At 34.8% G+C, this 15053-nt stretch overlaps 1 protein-coding gene across 2 annotated transcripts in view; it reads right to left on the reverse strand.

Moving 5' to 3' along the window:
* MAP3K2 (mitogen-activated protein kinase kinase kinase 2) overlaps window positions 1–15053 on the reverse strand; it is a 56395-nt gene that overhangs the window by 26564 nt on the left and 14778 nt on the right. For both annotated transcript variants that reach the window (XM_040603429.1, XM_040603428.1), the window contains exons 2-7: window positions 10255–10324; window positions 7798–7916; window positions 6062–6102; window positions 3516–3615; window positions 1545–1658; window positions 812–911 (exon numbers count right to left, since the gene is read on the reverse strand). In XM_040603429.1, coding sequence (XP_040459363.1) covers window positions 812–911; window positions 1545–1658; window positions 3516–3615; window positions 6062–6102; window positions 7798–7916; window positions 10255–10258 — 478 coding nt within the window. In that variant the 5' untranslated portion in view covers window positions 10259–10324. The remainder of the gene's footprint in view (window positions 1–811; window positions 912–1544; window positions 1659–3515; window positions 3616–6061; window positions 6103–7797; window positions 7917–10254; window positions 10325–15053) is intronic.

The raw sequence follows: 15053 nt of genomic DNA on the forward strand, positions 1-15053 counted from the left end.
ACGTCGGTGTAGCATTTAAGATCTGTAATCCAGTAATGATAAAAAACTTGGGGCAGGGTTGCCTCAATGGCATTAAAAAGAATTTTCATTATATGTGAACAGAAATATAATTTCTCTGCACATCTAGCTGAGCAAATTTCTTCTTTTGAAACAAAATAAAAATCCAAACCCTTCCACCCATGTCAACTAACCCTTTACAACTCTTGAGAACTTCAGTTTTTCTTTGTAACCATTATAAGAACACAAATAACATCTATTTATAAAAAATGCATAATACATCAATTAAATAGTCTGAATAATTATTCATTAAACTCTCTAATTTCATAATTAATTCTGGAAGTTAACATCACACCAACTTTAAAACATGAATAAGCAAAAAAGGTTTTATCAATGCCAAAGTAAGTATCTTAAGCAAATGTTCTCACGTTAAGATTAAAAAATGTATGGGAGTCCTAAACTGAGCAAGGAAATGCATTGCCATATACACAGATTTTTCAGTAACCTATTCCTGTATATGAAAATAAGGGGGAGTAATAACATCAACTTTTTAGGATACCTGTCAGTTACCTCAGGTAATTCTACACAGATTTATTTACTTGTGATTTGTTTGCTCAACTTCCTGTATTAAATATGTTGAAATCACCTTTGACTTAAAATTCAAAATCCATTCCCTCAAGTGCAAACTCTATAGTAAAGTCATTGATGAGTAAGAGAAATCCAAATAGTTTGTGTTGAGATCAAAATCTTAATGAAGAGAGTATTACAACAGAAAAGTTTTTTACAATTAAATCTATTGAAATGTGCAGCTTACCTATTACAGACAGTCGCCTTTTTCTGTCTGTCACACCAAATACTGTATTATCTAAATCTTCCAGTGAGGGCAAGGGCTCCACGTTATTTACACTGGCTGACTGAAAACGCATACATATTACAAACTGCAGTTATTACCTTATACTCCTGACAATGAAAATGCTTTGCAAATTTTATAGGCTTTGCGCAGCACATGCCTTTTTTCAAACAGTCGAAAAGAAGCTTGCTAATTGATATAAAAACTAATGTATTTTAGTAGCTCATTCTTTATATTTATAAATAATTTCCAGTATGTACTAGTACACAAATCCTATCGATGTTATGGCCATGATACAAAAATAACTCAATATTTAACCTATAGTCCATTGCTACTATTTGCTACAACAAACATTTAACTTGCCACAGAGGAGCATCACCAAGACATGACTTAAAAGAACAGTTTCAAATAACTACAGTTACTTAAATTCTATGCGCTTGTCAAATATGTATCACATCATCATCCTATTAAGGAACAGTTTTCTACCACTGTAAGAAAGGCAAACAAAGACAGGAATGGAATCTAGGAAAAAGTTAAAACTGACTCAATACAAAATGCTAAAAGATGCTTAAAGTGAACTGAAGAAACAAATAGTAATATTTTCAATTGGAAAAACGAATATCTAAGAAAAGATACATATTATACTTCAATATGAAAACTGAGGGGAAAAAAAGACATTTAGCATGTCAACTCATACCTGTGTATTTCCATGTATTACAAGCAATATCTTGAGGCTCTTCATATGAACACTACGGTCAAGCAGTTCAACAGCTTTGTCCAGGTCATCCTGTGTGGTTAATGGAATTACAAGCTACAAAAAAAAAAGGAAGGGGGATGGGAGAAATAGTTAAAAAAGATGTCTTAAACAGGACATGAGAAAGAAATGAGGAAGTAAACCACAGAGAAACAAACAAAGTAATGCTATCTTTCCTTTCATTCTGTACAACTTGAAAATAAAATTTATTAAACAATGCTCAAGTCAGCACCAAAATATCTGAAGTTCAACCTTAACTTCCTTCAGATGCCATCAATAGGTACAGCATGGTGGAACAAGTCTTCACAACGAAGGAGCAACCATTTTACCTATGTACAACTTATTATCTTACAAGTTTCAGAAAAACATATGCAATTGTCAATGTATTTGCCATCACCTGAATTAATGCAAGTCTGCAACAGAAATAAAAAGAAGCCCTACTTTATACAGCATAAAGCACATTTTTGTATCTCACCATATGTTTGAAGTTGCATCACTAAATTTTTCCATTAGAAACAGAATTTTTTAAGGAAGTATATCAGGACTGATGTTATCCACACGGAACAACTGTAGTCCTCACTAGAATCTCAACTGGATCTAATTAATAAGAATTAACTTGGCATACATGTATTTTTGGAACAGAAAATGTTAATGCCATTAAAGTACACTTGAGATCAGAGTTCTGTAATGATTAAAATTGGGCTTATGTTTCAGGGTTGTAAATTACAACTTCTACTTACAACAAAGGAACCACACAATATAATTTTTTTTAAAAATCTACTCTACTTGTAAACAGATTCAAGCAGTGATGCTCAAATACAACATCAATTGAAATACAGTACTTTTATACAAAAAGAAATGGGAATGAGGGAGGATGGTCTTGATAACAAATGAGCATACTCTTCTTTTTAAGTTGCAGTTTCAATGCTAATGACACAGGTTATTACCATCACATTTCTGAAAGGTGGTTTGCCAACTAGTGCAGAAGTTGACAAGCAGAAAACTTGTTCAGTGCCTAAAAATCACAGGAAGGAGCTGGGGCTAAAGCATCATGAACAGCTATTTCTTCTGACCTTCCTAATCTCTAAAAGCCTTCTGTTGGAATTACTCATTTTGAGGATCAGTTTCACAGAAGTGCCTGGCAAGGTAGCCAGTAACCAACAAACAGCAATTACAGACATTTTCTTCTGCAAAGATGCAGATTAGATACAGCAACTATGTTGTGCATAACAAAGCACACGAATAACCCTCTATGCATTTTGCTGACCTAAGGCAAAAATCAGAAGTAACTGCCAAGAATGCATCCTGCATCTGCAAATATACTTCCTATTAATAATTCCATCTCTACTTCTAAAGGAAAGCTGGAAGTAATATTGATCAAGCATAAGTGGCTTGACAGCACTAGCACTGTTCCCAAGAAAACCTTGTGAATGAGCCACTTTAAGATAAGCAACAGTTAAGCCTAGCTCTCCAATCTAAACATTACTAAATGCAGCATTCTAGCTATTACTTAACAAGACTAATCCTTAAAGAAAAAAAAAACGTGTACAAGAAAGGATAAATGTTATTTCAAATTTAAACACAACAAAGCTCAGTCAAAGTCAAAAAGACTTTGGCAAAGTCACACAACAGGACTGTGGCAGAGCGGAAAGACAATTTAGTCATTCCCCATCAAGTCTGAGACATAATTCATTAAGATGTGACTCTTCTCGTAAAACATTTAATGGATCTCCTGCCTATCCTGACTTAGACAAGCCATATATAGTTGAGAACACACACAGTAGAAACTTGGGGTTTTGTCACAGGAGTAAGTTTTGTCATAGGGAGTGGTTCTCACTGCTTATAGGAGTAAATTTCAGCCTTAAAATAATCAATGTTCAAGTTACCAATAATTTAGAAAATACAGAATATTACCTCATTATTGCTGTAATGTAAATCCATAGTCTGTCCAAAAGCAACTTTAGCTTTGGCTGCAAGATCTTCAAGTTTAACAGGCCTTGGTAATTGCAGGATCCTGAAACACAATTTAAGTTAAAGAATTTTTGTCCATTAGTGATGAAAATCTGGCAAGTCATTACTTAGGAACTGTCTTAGAACTAAATTTATTACTAAAAAGACCATAAGAGGCTATGATTTATTCACTGTCCTCCGTATTTTGAGTCATTAAAAAAGAAAAGCAGTGAAAAGGTTTTAATGGATAATCATGTGTAAAATTAGATTTCATTATGACTATTTTACTTGCTTGCTTATATTCATGCTTTGCATGCCTCTATTTCAGAAGCAAATTCTTAGAAACTTCTAAAATTTTCTACTTATAAAACTAAGACAATCAAGTACCATAGGCTGCCAAGCATAAGCATCAGAAAGGAATTACTCCTGCAGTCCACATTTTTGAAAATGCAAAAGTCTATCTGAGGAAGGTAACTAAATGTCACCATCTTTACCGTAAAGAATTACATGCTCAAAACGCTGGGTGCATCATTAACTGTGCTTCAAATGTGCTCCTGCAAGAATGGTGCAGTTGTAGTACAACAACTCCGATTTCCTTTTAACCCAGTGTCTCGTAAAACCAAATAGCCCCAAATGCCTGTAACTGACCTTCCACTATAGAAAACTGTTGTATTATTTGAGACACACCACCATTAACGAGAGTTTTCAGAATTGACGAAGATAGTAATGTATATTCAATTCACATTCAAAAAAGAAACAGCATGCAAATTTTGTGAAGCAGAAAAATTAGCAAAGGGTAACTGTCCCTTTTGTCAGTGCTTCAGATCATACACAGGTTAGGGAACAATATTTCTCACTGAAATGAGGCTAGAAGCTGGGCCACTTTAATTAAAAAATATTCTGAAAAAAAAAATCTTAAGAAAAACCCCAACACCAATTCCCACTGCAGTTAATTTGTTTAGCAAGCATGGAACTCCGCCTATCACACTGCACACTCCTCGGTACAGTGCCACACTCGCTACTGAAACAAACTCTGGAATCACTTCTCTTTTCCACTTCCCTTTTTCAAAACTAGTGAGAAAGCCATTGTGTAACTTATTTTTCTTGCATAATTTCATTCTCTTATCTTTAGATCTACATGGTCAGGCAACAAAAGTATAATAATTCATGCTGAGCAATGAACCCTGGCTGCCCAGTACCCCAGGGCAAGCAGGCTCAGGTTACTTGGGACAGTCCAAAACTGAGCTAGGCCCATCAGCATAAAAGCTTGGGAAAGGTATTTTTCCCACACACTTACTTTATGCTTGTATTCATATTGAATTGATTAACTTAGTCCATTGTGGTCTTAATCTGCAAAAATGCACTGTCCACAAAGACTGGCAGTGAGTAAACATTTTATTTCAAATTCATGCCTCTGCTTATTTCACAAGAAATTGCTAGGTAGAAGAGTCTTCAATTTTCAAAGCTTCTGAAAAGACTTATTTCCTCCAAATTACTTACAGCACTCAACCATTACTGATGCGCTGTTACATGCGATGTTCATAAAAGTGATAGAAAGAAGCTGAAGAATGTTAATACATGGAACTTACTGCTATTTTACTTACCCCTAGGTTTTTTACTACCCTACCTGTTTTACTAAACAGAGGGCACATACTGTAATCAGCATGAATACACACTGATCTGTTGCACATCACACTAAGGACTGCCCAGAAGTAGCATAGGTTTCATTCTGAAACAATCTTTACTTAAGGGTTATTAATAATTCTATAATCACTTCTCTGGAAGTACAATGAAGGTTTATGCTTTCAGAAAGAGACATACAGACAAAATTAGTTGTCCACAAACCAGTTCTACATGGAATTGTAAATCAACTTCTGTAAAAGCTTTTGAGCAGCCATCAGAGCAGAGATATACACGGATAGATGTTTGTATATTTTAAGCACATTCATCATTCACCTCTCTTATACAAAAGGAAAATAAATTTTAACTGATTATTCAAGATTAGCAATGAAAATGGTCTAACTGTAAAGTCTAATAAATTTTCCCAATACAGTTGTTCTCAGACTGGTTCCTGCAAAGTACAATCCAATACTGAGCTTTAAGATCTAGGCTTCTTCCTCTGGCTGTTACAGAACAATATATTTACATGCATTTATTATGTACATGATGCAGCAAAGAAAATTTTTTGTTCACATTTGAGATCTATACTAATTATCTAAGTAATTGTTCTAGGCTACAAATCTATCTGAAGGGTAAACAAATGAAAGATATTACACAGGACATAGCTACGGTAAGATACTTCTGCATTTATGCATACTTAAGAGTCCACATTTTTAACAGATTAATTCTCCTTAAACTGTGTTCATATCAAAATCAAATTTGAACTCAAGCCAAATATACTCAGATATCTGAAACACTTCGAACAGTTTATTTGAAATTTCATGGTAGAAGCCTATCAAAATTCTACAAATAATTAAAAGACAAGATTGTTTCCTATGTTCCCACCTTACCTTTTTTCACCTCGATGTTCAAATTTGACTCTAACATCATTCTATAAGAAAAGAGATAAAGGAACCACTATTAGTTTGTTACTACTCCCTTTAATGAAGGCCATGAAATCCTGTTCAATAATCCTACACCAGAAGTAAAATCCCTGAGCAGTCCATTAATTTTCTCTTCTTTCTCATACACCAAGCATTTTAACAAGCTACTTCCACTGAGGTATCTGGTAGATGCTTAAAAGCACATAAAACCCACAAAAAATTATTCTGAAGTACAATGAATGCTTTTGTAAGTAAACACTTTATTTTCTACCAATATATTTAATATTGTAAGAGATTCAGGATTTCAAATTCAGCATGGAACTGATTACCAAAGAATTCTCTACCATGAAAAGGCAGGTAGATTTAGGTACTATTAACAGGTTTTTATGTACACTTTGGAGCTGAGCATTTCAGGCTTAAGAAACATATCTTGTTTCATAAGCGTTACCATAGAAACCCACATAAGTAAATAAGTCAGCATTCATGCAATTTCCCAGTAACAAAGATACCTGTAAATATCTGCAGTTACATGGAAATAAACTTGTTTTGCAAAATCATAATTTTAAGCATCAAATTGTATTAGCAACTATTGCAGGGAAAAAATGCATTCAAATAACAGTTCAATTAACAATATTCTATCTTCCAAAAGAATTACTTGATTCACAAGTGATTACTTTCAAAATCCACAAATTTAAACATAATGATAAACATATTACCCCCTCACTACTACCACATTTAAACTCAGAAATGACTCAAGTATTTTTCTTTTAACTTTCTAAACACATATTATATTAATTTTGGATCTTATGTGCACACTACTACAGCGTCTAAAGTCACAGCTCAGATGGAAACACTAGGAAAGCACCACCGTGTTACATACTGAACTCTTACAGCTTTTAAAGCATAGAATGAAAAAAAGAGGTAGTCATTGGTTCCCGACAGTTTAAAAGCCAAATATATTCAAATACTTTGACCTTTAACATGTTAAAACAAGACTGCACAAACTGATGTTTCAGGAAATAATGGACCGTCAATTAAATACTCAATCAAATAAACATACAGTTACCTCAAAAGGGCTATTACAACAATTTTGGTAAAAATCTACATTCTCTCCTAATCTCTCCACATAGTAGTTCAAACCTACCAACTAAGTATTTACTACTATTCCATCTGTGTTCAGTATCTGCAGAAAAAAAAAAAAAAGAGCTGAGAACTCCTCTCATTTCCAGCATGTGAACAAACAAAAAATCAAGGCCAAAGATGTAGTAAAGGAGCTTAAGTATGTTTCTGCTGCTGTACTGTCATTCTTTAATATGACATAGCTGACAACTGGGCAATCTAATATACCTATAAAATTCATTTGAAAGAAGCATTCTAAATAAACTATCGTGTATGAGTATCTCTTAAAATAGTCTAGCACCAATCAAATAACAATAAAAAATTCTACATGCGGTGTCAAAATACCTCTATAATATTCAATTTATCAGGATTGGAGTAATTTAAGCATACACTATGATCTGGTCTGAAATGCCACCATTTCATTTTGCTGCTAATTTAAGAACATGAACAAAAGAAAATGGCAGCACACATGGGAGACTAATAGCTCATTCTGGTATGATCACTGGTCTGGCAAGAAAAATAATTATAGAAGTCACAGCAGGACATTCCATGTTCAATAGGTTAGTAAGGGTGTTAAGGATTACCTGTTTTTTAGGTGAAGATGACTTTGGTTTTCCTGTTTCTTGCTGAGGCAATACAGGACGACTGGCCTTATGAAGCACAGCCAAATCCTGCATGATTGAATTCAAAGCTTGCTGCTCATCTGCTCAGAGAAAAACAGCAGATAAGAGAAGTATAAATGACTGTTACATTTGAAGTGCAACTGTCTCCATTTCACAATTAGGCAGGCATTATTCTAAAATCTGCAAGACCATATTACACTTCAATACATAATTGCCAAATTAAAAAGAATTACTGCTGTGTTGCAAACGTATTTTTTAATTATTAACAGTGCTAAAGGAAATAAACAGCATAATAAGTAAACACACATAAATGGCAGGTGTGAAAAACTGAAGTCACAACAGAGATTTGACAACTCTACAGAACTGCAGGCTGTATTAAGAGAAAGGAGGGGGTGGGTGGAGGTTTATCTACTTTGTTTCAAATAATGTCCATGGATGAGAAGTTAACTAGAAACCATACTCCCCCTGCCCAATTTTTAAAATAAAACTAAAAAAAAAATAAACAAAACTAACAAAAAAACACCAAGTACTTTTGAATCATTTTTCTTCTGTCCTGAACAGGTAAGGTCATGGACATAGGAAGCATATACAAACTCCCAAAAGAACACCTCCACTGCCTGAGCATCTGCTGATGGCCCACAGAGTCTCTAAAAAAACAATCAACCAAAAAAAAACCCAACCCAAAAACCCCAGACAAACAAAACAAAACCAAAACACCACAGAACCTTTCCTGGACTGCAAATGTATGGTTTTTTAGGGCTTACAGGAGTCATTCACAAGGAGAAACAGAAGTACAGAACCCAGGGGAGAATTTAGGGGCAGGAGTGCTACATTTCAAGTTCACACAAAATCTGAAACCCTGAAGATCTGCTGCAGCTGTGATGGCCTGAGGCCATGCTAGACAAGATTTGCCCTGGAACTGGGATGCTTCTTTAGACAGGAAAGCACGTAGGAACAAAAAAGCCTGCACATTTATGACAAATTGTCTTTAGTCATGATATTTTGTATTAATTCCTTGCCACAGCAAAAGCACTATACACAACATGCACCTAGAACAATGGATAACAATTTATCTGCAAAGTATGTATGCCTTCACATGACTTCATAAAGGATATATATGTTGAAGAATTCATTGCTAAGTGCTGTGATTTACAAAGAACAGTATTTCTCAAACATGGACCTGAGGAAAAACTCAGGATTAAAAATCAGCAAGCAAGCATTCCAGCTATTCAGCAATGATGCGAATTTCTTCAGACTATATTAAAAAATAACCCAATATATTTGTCGCATCAGGAAACTGTGCAATTTCAGTATTATAATTTAAAAGATTTCTAACAGATCAGAAAGCTGGTCTGAAAATGAGTGACTTTGATTGCATTCATGGTGTCATTATTCATAACTCTACTAAGATATGCTAATCTATAAGAGCAAGTTTTACTAGCGATATTTAATGGCAGAACTGAAGGCATTCTTGCAACTCAGTTATTCTTTTCTCACACTAAAATACACTTCAAAACTTTCCACTAAAATAAAAAGTTCAAGTATTTTACTGCATTATAGCCTATTCTAGTGCTCAGTGATAAAAAAAAATATTGTTCTTTTAGCAGCTGATTGAAGGAGGTTCAGTTCCCAGTGGTCACTAGGTAGCATATTTCATAAAAAGTAAACAAAAGCATTGTGGCAAATCATCTACAATTTACTGGATATACAATACAACTCAACAGTCATTTCTCTCACACAAGATGTTGAAGAATATCAGAAATATGGAGTGCTGTATTCCTAGATTAGCTACTTCATTATTAAGCATGAAGTTAGGAAAAAATTAGCGTACCAAGAGATAAAAGCAACACAATAATGTGTGTGTTTTTGTTGGTTGGTTTGTTGTGATTTTTTTTGAGAGCGAGCACCAATACCTGATTAAAACAACAACATGGTCAACTCATAAAAAAGCATGTAGAAATGAAAAAAAAAAAAGACATCAAATTTAAAGTAATACAAATGTGCTACATATTTGGAAAAACAGAGCATCTACATAGTCCTGGCTTTGCACTGCAATGACAGAAGACAATACGATTAAGTTCTTTGATACAGACTTCCCTGCACCCCCCCCCAACAGGCATTACCATTTACAGCACAGTAAATATTGCTCAGTACCCTAATACCATGAATGTCAATTTCCCATACTTGAATTTTTAAGTTACCACATAGCACTTTTCTGCCACTATATTCCAATGGAAAAAACACAGGAGTATTTTGAAAACTAGCAAAGCAGCTGAACTCTTCCTTTCATGTAGACATTACATCGAGTTATACAGCCAAAGCACACATTTCCTAGGAATGGTATTACATTAATGTTTTTGGTCTTCAATAGTAAAGTATAAGAATTAAATTTTTATATACATTATATGCAAGACTTACCCATAATGGCAGTGAGTCTGAAAACTTGAACTTCAGGGAAATGGTTGCTTCATTAGCATTATTTTATTTCCTAAAATGCAAAACCAAAAATGCAGTTACTGAAGTTGTCAAAGCCATGTAAAACAGTCAACTCATCATTGTTCGCAGGCAGTTTTTCTAATATTCTACATATCAAATATGCATATAAACTACAAATAAGATTGCATATAATGTGTGGAAAAAACTGATATTGTTCCCAAAGCGTCACTGGCTCTGAGCAATATATATAGGCTTTCAGAAGACACAAAGCCTGAACTAAATATTCTTCTAGACTTGAGCTGATTTTAATCTCTATCTACATCCCCAAGTGATGATTAGTAGATTAATTAGCCATAACGCTCTGCTACATGGTACTACTCCATATACTACATGGAGCCACTACTCCAGGTTATTAACCATTGCTTCTTTTTCTACAGGTTCCTATACCTGGCATTCAAAATTCTGTGTTCAGAATTATATATACATAGGTCATATACATAAATATATACGAAACTCACAACACAAGTCAAGAGGCATCAATACCTACCAATTATATAAACTAGGAAATTTGAATTGATGTTTTTGTCATCATAATTCAAGAGCATTACACAGATATCCCAACACCCCTGAAAGCAAATACTTCTAGAAGACAGCAGATATTAACTTTTAATATACAAGTTATCCGGAAAATTAGGAACACAGGGTGTATATTTATGAACAAACCCTGTCTATCTTGAACATGGGCCAATTAAGAAAACCTCAATAATTAAGGACCATTTGAATAATCTTTCTCCGAGATGCCCTTACAGAGCTTAAGAGCAAAAACCTAGGGATATATCCCTAAACAGACAATGAGATTTGTTGTAACACAGCCTACCACAGGAATAATTTGAATTTTTTAATACAAGATCATAGAAGAAAATTCTTTAATTTCTGAAGCAGTCACTGTGACCAAGTAGGGAGAGCCTTTTCCCTCCTCCCTTTTCTCAGCTGCAGTGGACCATCCACCCTTCTGACTCAGAGCCAAAAGATCTACCCTACTCTGATAAAACAGATTATTTCCCTGCAAGTTCATTCAAGGACCTACACCAACAGAATATGACTTATTATTTTAAACAGAACCTGTTTCCTTATTGTTTAGTTCCTTACCAGTGTCAAATGACCCCTGATGCAGCATAGGGCCACCTGTGGAAGCACATGGCTGAGAACAGAGGGGAGGTGGGCAAGCTGTGAAATTCTGCCAATTTTCTAGCTAACAATAAATTAATTACAAATTTCCAAAAGATTTCTGAGCATCTTCAGTTAGGCAACTAACAGTTTCTGGCATTGTGTCTCTTACATACTCATTTAATAAAAGCAGCCTTTTTAAGCAGTGTTCATTTCACCAGTGGAATTAGAAAGCTTCAGGCACTTCTGGCATATTTTTCAGCAAGAATTTGAACTTAAAAGCTATATAAAGGTCTCTGCTGTATACTGCCTTTTACCTACATATCAGATGACTCATCTACTATTGTCTGTTTCAGGCTCCATAATTACCAAGAAGAGACCAGGCTTCTAAAGAATATCCAGAGGCCCCACTGCAATCAGAAATCAGTTCAGTTGAGAGAGCATGTAAGAGAGCACATTAGAACTAAAATAAAGCTGAAAATACAATTCATCAAGTCTATAGATAGCCTCAAAACAGTACCTGAAACAGCTTCCACATGTTGTGGGAAAGAAACTCCTGTCTAATGCTTTGTAAAATATTAAAGCCTGTAAGACAGTGAGAAGTACATCTGGCCTGGGCTGCCTGCAGTCTCAAGACACAACCCCAGCTTTTACTACTAACATGTCTTCCAGCCTCTTGATGCCACCACAGCAGAAGACAAAAATCCATTTCGACAAAAAAAGGGGGAAAAAAAAAGCTTATGTTGCTCCATAATAGAAAAGGAAAACTGTGAAGAGCTCGTGTCATTTTCATAAAATGTTTAATTATCTGCTGTAATACATTAAACATAAGAATGTGTTTCATGACATTGGATGAAGTACATTTGTAATATTTCCTTGTAAGTATTTCAAAGAAATACAAAAGTGCTGTGAGGCATTTTAAATCTTCTGTCACACTTTAGAAAACACGAACAAGTTATATCTTCAAACAAAAATGTCCCATACGTTCTTCCTCAACCTAGCTGAAATAACCAAACTTGGAAGCTCAAGGTATTTGACTGACAGGACTCACATAGGACAGGCAAGCTCAAGAAGAAGGAACAGATTAGGAAACATCTTCTGCAAGTTCCTCCAGCTACAAGACTTCATTCTTTAGCACTAATCTGTGGCATCTCTCATTAGAAGAACATCAGCTAATGAGTGAGCACCTATTTCTTTTCTGTTCCACTTCCTTCTTATTCCTTAGAAGGAAAAAATACCCAAACACACCAACCTAGAAAAAAAAAATTCTCTGAAAAGCTTTAGGGACTTCTCACTTTATCATCCCTTTCAACCAAACTTCTTTCTATTCAAATATAAAGTATTATTAATCACCAGCATTTTAACCATCTTTTTGTTAGCATTTAGTGTCACTTCAAAAATAAGCTATTCCAATTAAACAGGTGAACCAGATCAAACTTTATGAAGATTGCACCTTTGTGAATTGAGAAAACACTTCTGATTTTAACTGCCCACTTTTGCAATGGATGGTAACAACAGCAGAGTGTAGGGAGAGAGTAAAAACAAGCTGACAAAAATCAGCATTTTTTAAACCAAAAAAACCCAAACCACATTCAGTAGCAAGGGAAAAAAAGTATACCCTAATACATGGTTACAAAGTATCATTAGCAAAACACACACACACACACACACACACACACAGAGAAGAGAAGATAATCCAGGACAAAACGGAAGTGAAACAGAAAACTGGAACTCAGAAAAAAAAATATCAGGAGAAGCAAAGGCAGCAAAACACAAGAGCAGATGCAAAGGTAGAATAAGATTATGTCAAGGTCTTGCAGAGACACACAAGCAGCTTGAATTTGAATGTAATTAAAGAAAGGATGACAGAGAGCGAATTTCAAAAAGGTGATGATGTGATAAGAGCAGCAAACAAAGAAAATTATCCTAGCAACAGCATTTTGGATATAAGGGTGGAGAGATGCTAATTCATATTCATGATTCACTTCCCATCAGCCACCTTATAGAAAGCCTGGAAGTCTTTCAGAATCTGAGTGTGCCACTGAAGGAAGAAAATAGCCAGGTGATTCTTGGAAATAGTTTTTAGTTTCCTTATGGCAAATGAAACAAAGCCTGAGGGCAAATAAGTCATGCAGACAATCATCTAGCTGTTCAAATACTCTGTGCTAATTATCCGTATGCATACACTTCTCCTATAATAAATGCAACAGGATTTAGCTGCCTCTCTGTTACTGAGAGACGGGAAGTACACAAACACTGGCATACACATTACATCGTCTCTCATGACTGACTTGGTCACATTCAAAAACTTGTAGGCTAGGAAAAAAAACAACCTTTACCCTCATACAACAGAGGAAGAAAGCAAGCAGATGCTATATGAGGTAAATATTAAGTGAACTAGAAAGGCTGGTTTAGTTCTGTGGAATATGGAGATATACAGTGTGCAGAAATGAAACTGTTCTACAGCATCCAACTTCGTAACAGAAGTACAATTTTTAAAAAGTAAAATTAGCTATGTCTAATATCAGAACCATAAACTAATCATATGAGAACAGTAAAGGTAACATATAAGCACTTAAGAACGTAAGCCGGCTTTCATGCTGCCTCATATTAAAAAACCAGGAAAAAAAAAAGCAGCGAAGCAATTTATCTGCCTGATTTTGTAAGAAATTCAGACTTCGTAACACTTTACCTACATAGAAAGGTGTCTTACACCTTCAGAGTTCAAAACTGTTCCAATAGCAGGACAGGAATCTCATGCATATCAATTCCCTACAAATTTTCACTAAAATACATCAGTCCAAGGATGCATAATTCCCCATTCTTGCACCAAAGCAAAACGATACAGTGTCAACTCAAAAAAAGAAAGTTGCATTATAATTACTCCATTATAAATTAAGTTGGAGATTATACTATATTAGGCACATGCAAGTTAAAACAAACTGACAAGAAATCAAAATTTGCTAGCATTGCTATTCAGAGACATCTACAAAAAAAAAAAAAAAGATGATAAAAAAGCCAGGTGAACATGAAGAGGGAGCATTCACAGGTAATTTCTCAGACTGTAAAACAGATAATCAGATATAAATACTATAAAAATTTGTTTCATAGCAAGAAGAATGAGCCAGACTAAACAGTTTTACACTCAAAATGTTACTTCTAAACAATCAAAGGCTTGGTCTCACACACCAGCCTCTTACAAATCACAGTAAGCAAGACTAACAACCTCAGGTGATCACCTAGTCAAATGCACCTACTTAATCTTTAACCAAAATAACGTACAGCACTGCTCATCATGTGTTTTGGTTTTTTTTTTTTTTTCATTTCAAATCAAATAGTGTCTTTGAACAAGACAGCAAACAGCAACAACTAAATTCAACTTCTGTAGAAGACTTTTTCACAGCTCAAAGCAATTGTTGGCATAAATGATGGGAACTTACATAGCTGGCAAGCACAAAAGAAAATTCAGTATTGTTACAAGACATTAGCAGATACCTGAAAGAAAGTAACTCCATAGAAATGAGCATAAAGGAGAGGATTTTATATGGACATACACACAAACGAACACTGGACAAAAAGCCACCCTTTCCAAAGAATACGAAAGGAGCAACACA

Source organism: Falco naumanni, chromosome 8, assembly GCF_017639655.2.
Source record: "Falco naumanni isolate bFalNau1 chromosome 8, bFalNau1.pat, whole genome shotgun sequence".
Classification (NCBI taxonomy): domain Eukaryota; kingdom Metazoa; phylum Chordata; class Aves; order Falconiformes; family Falconidae; genus Falco; species Falco naumanni.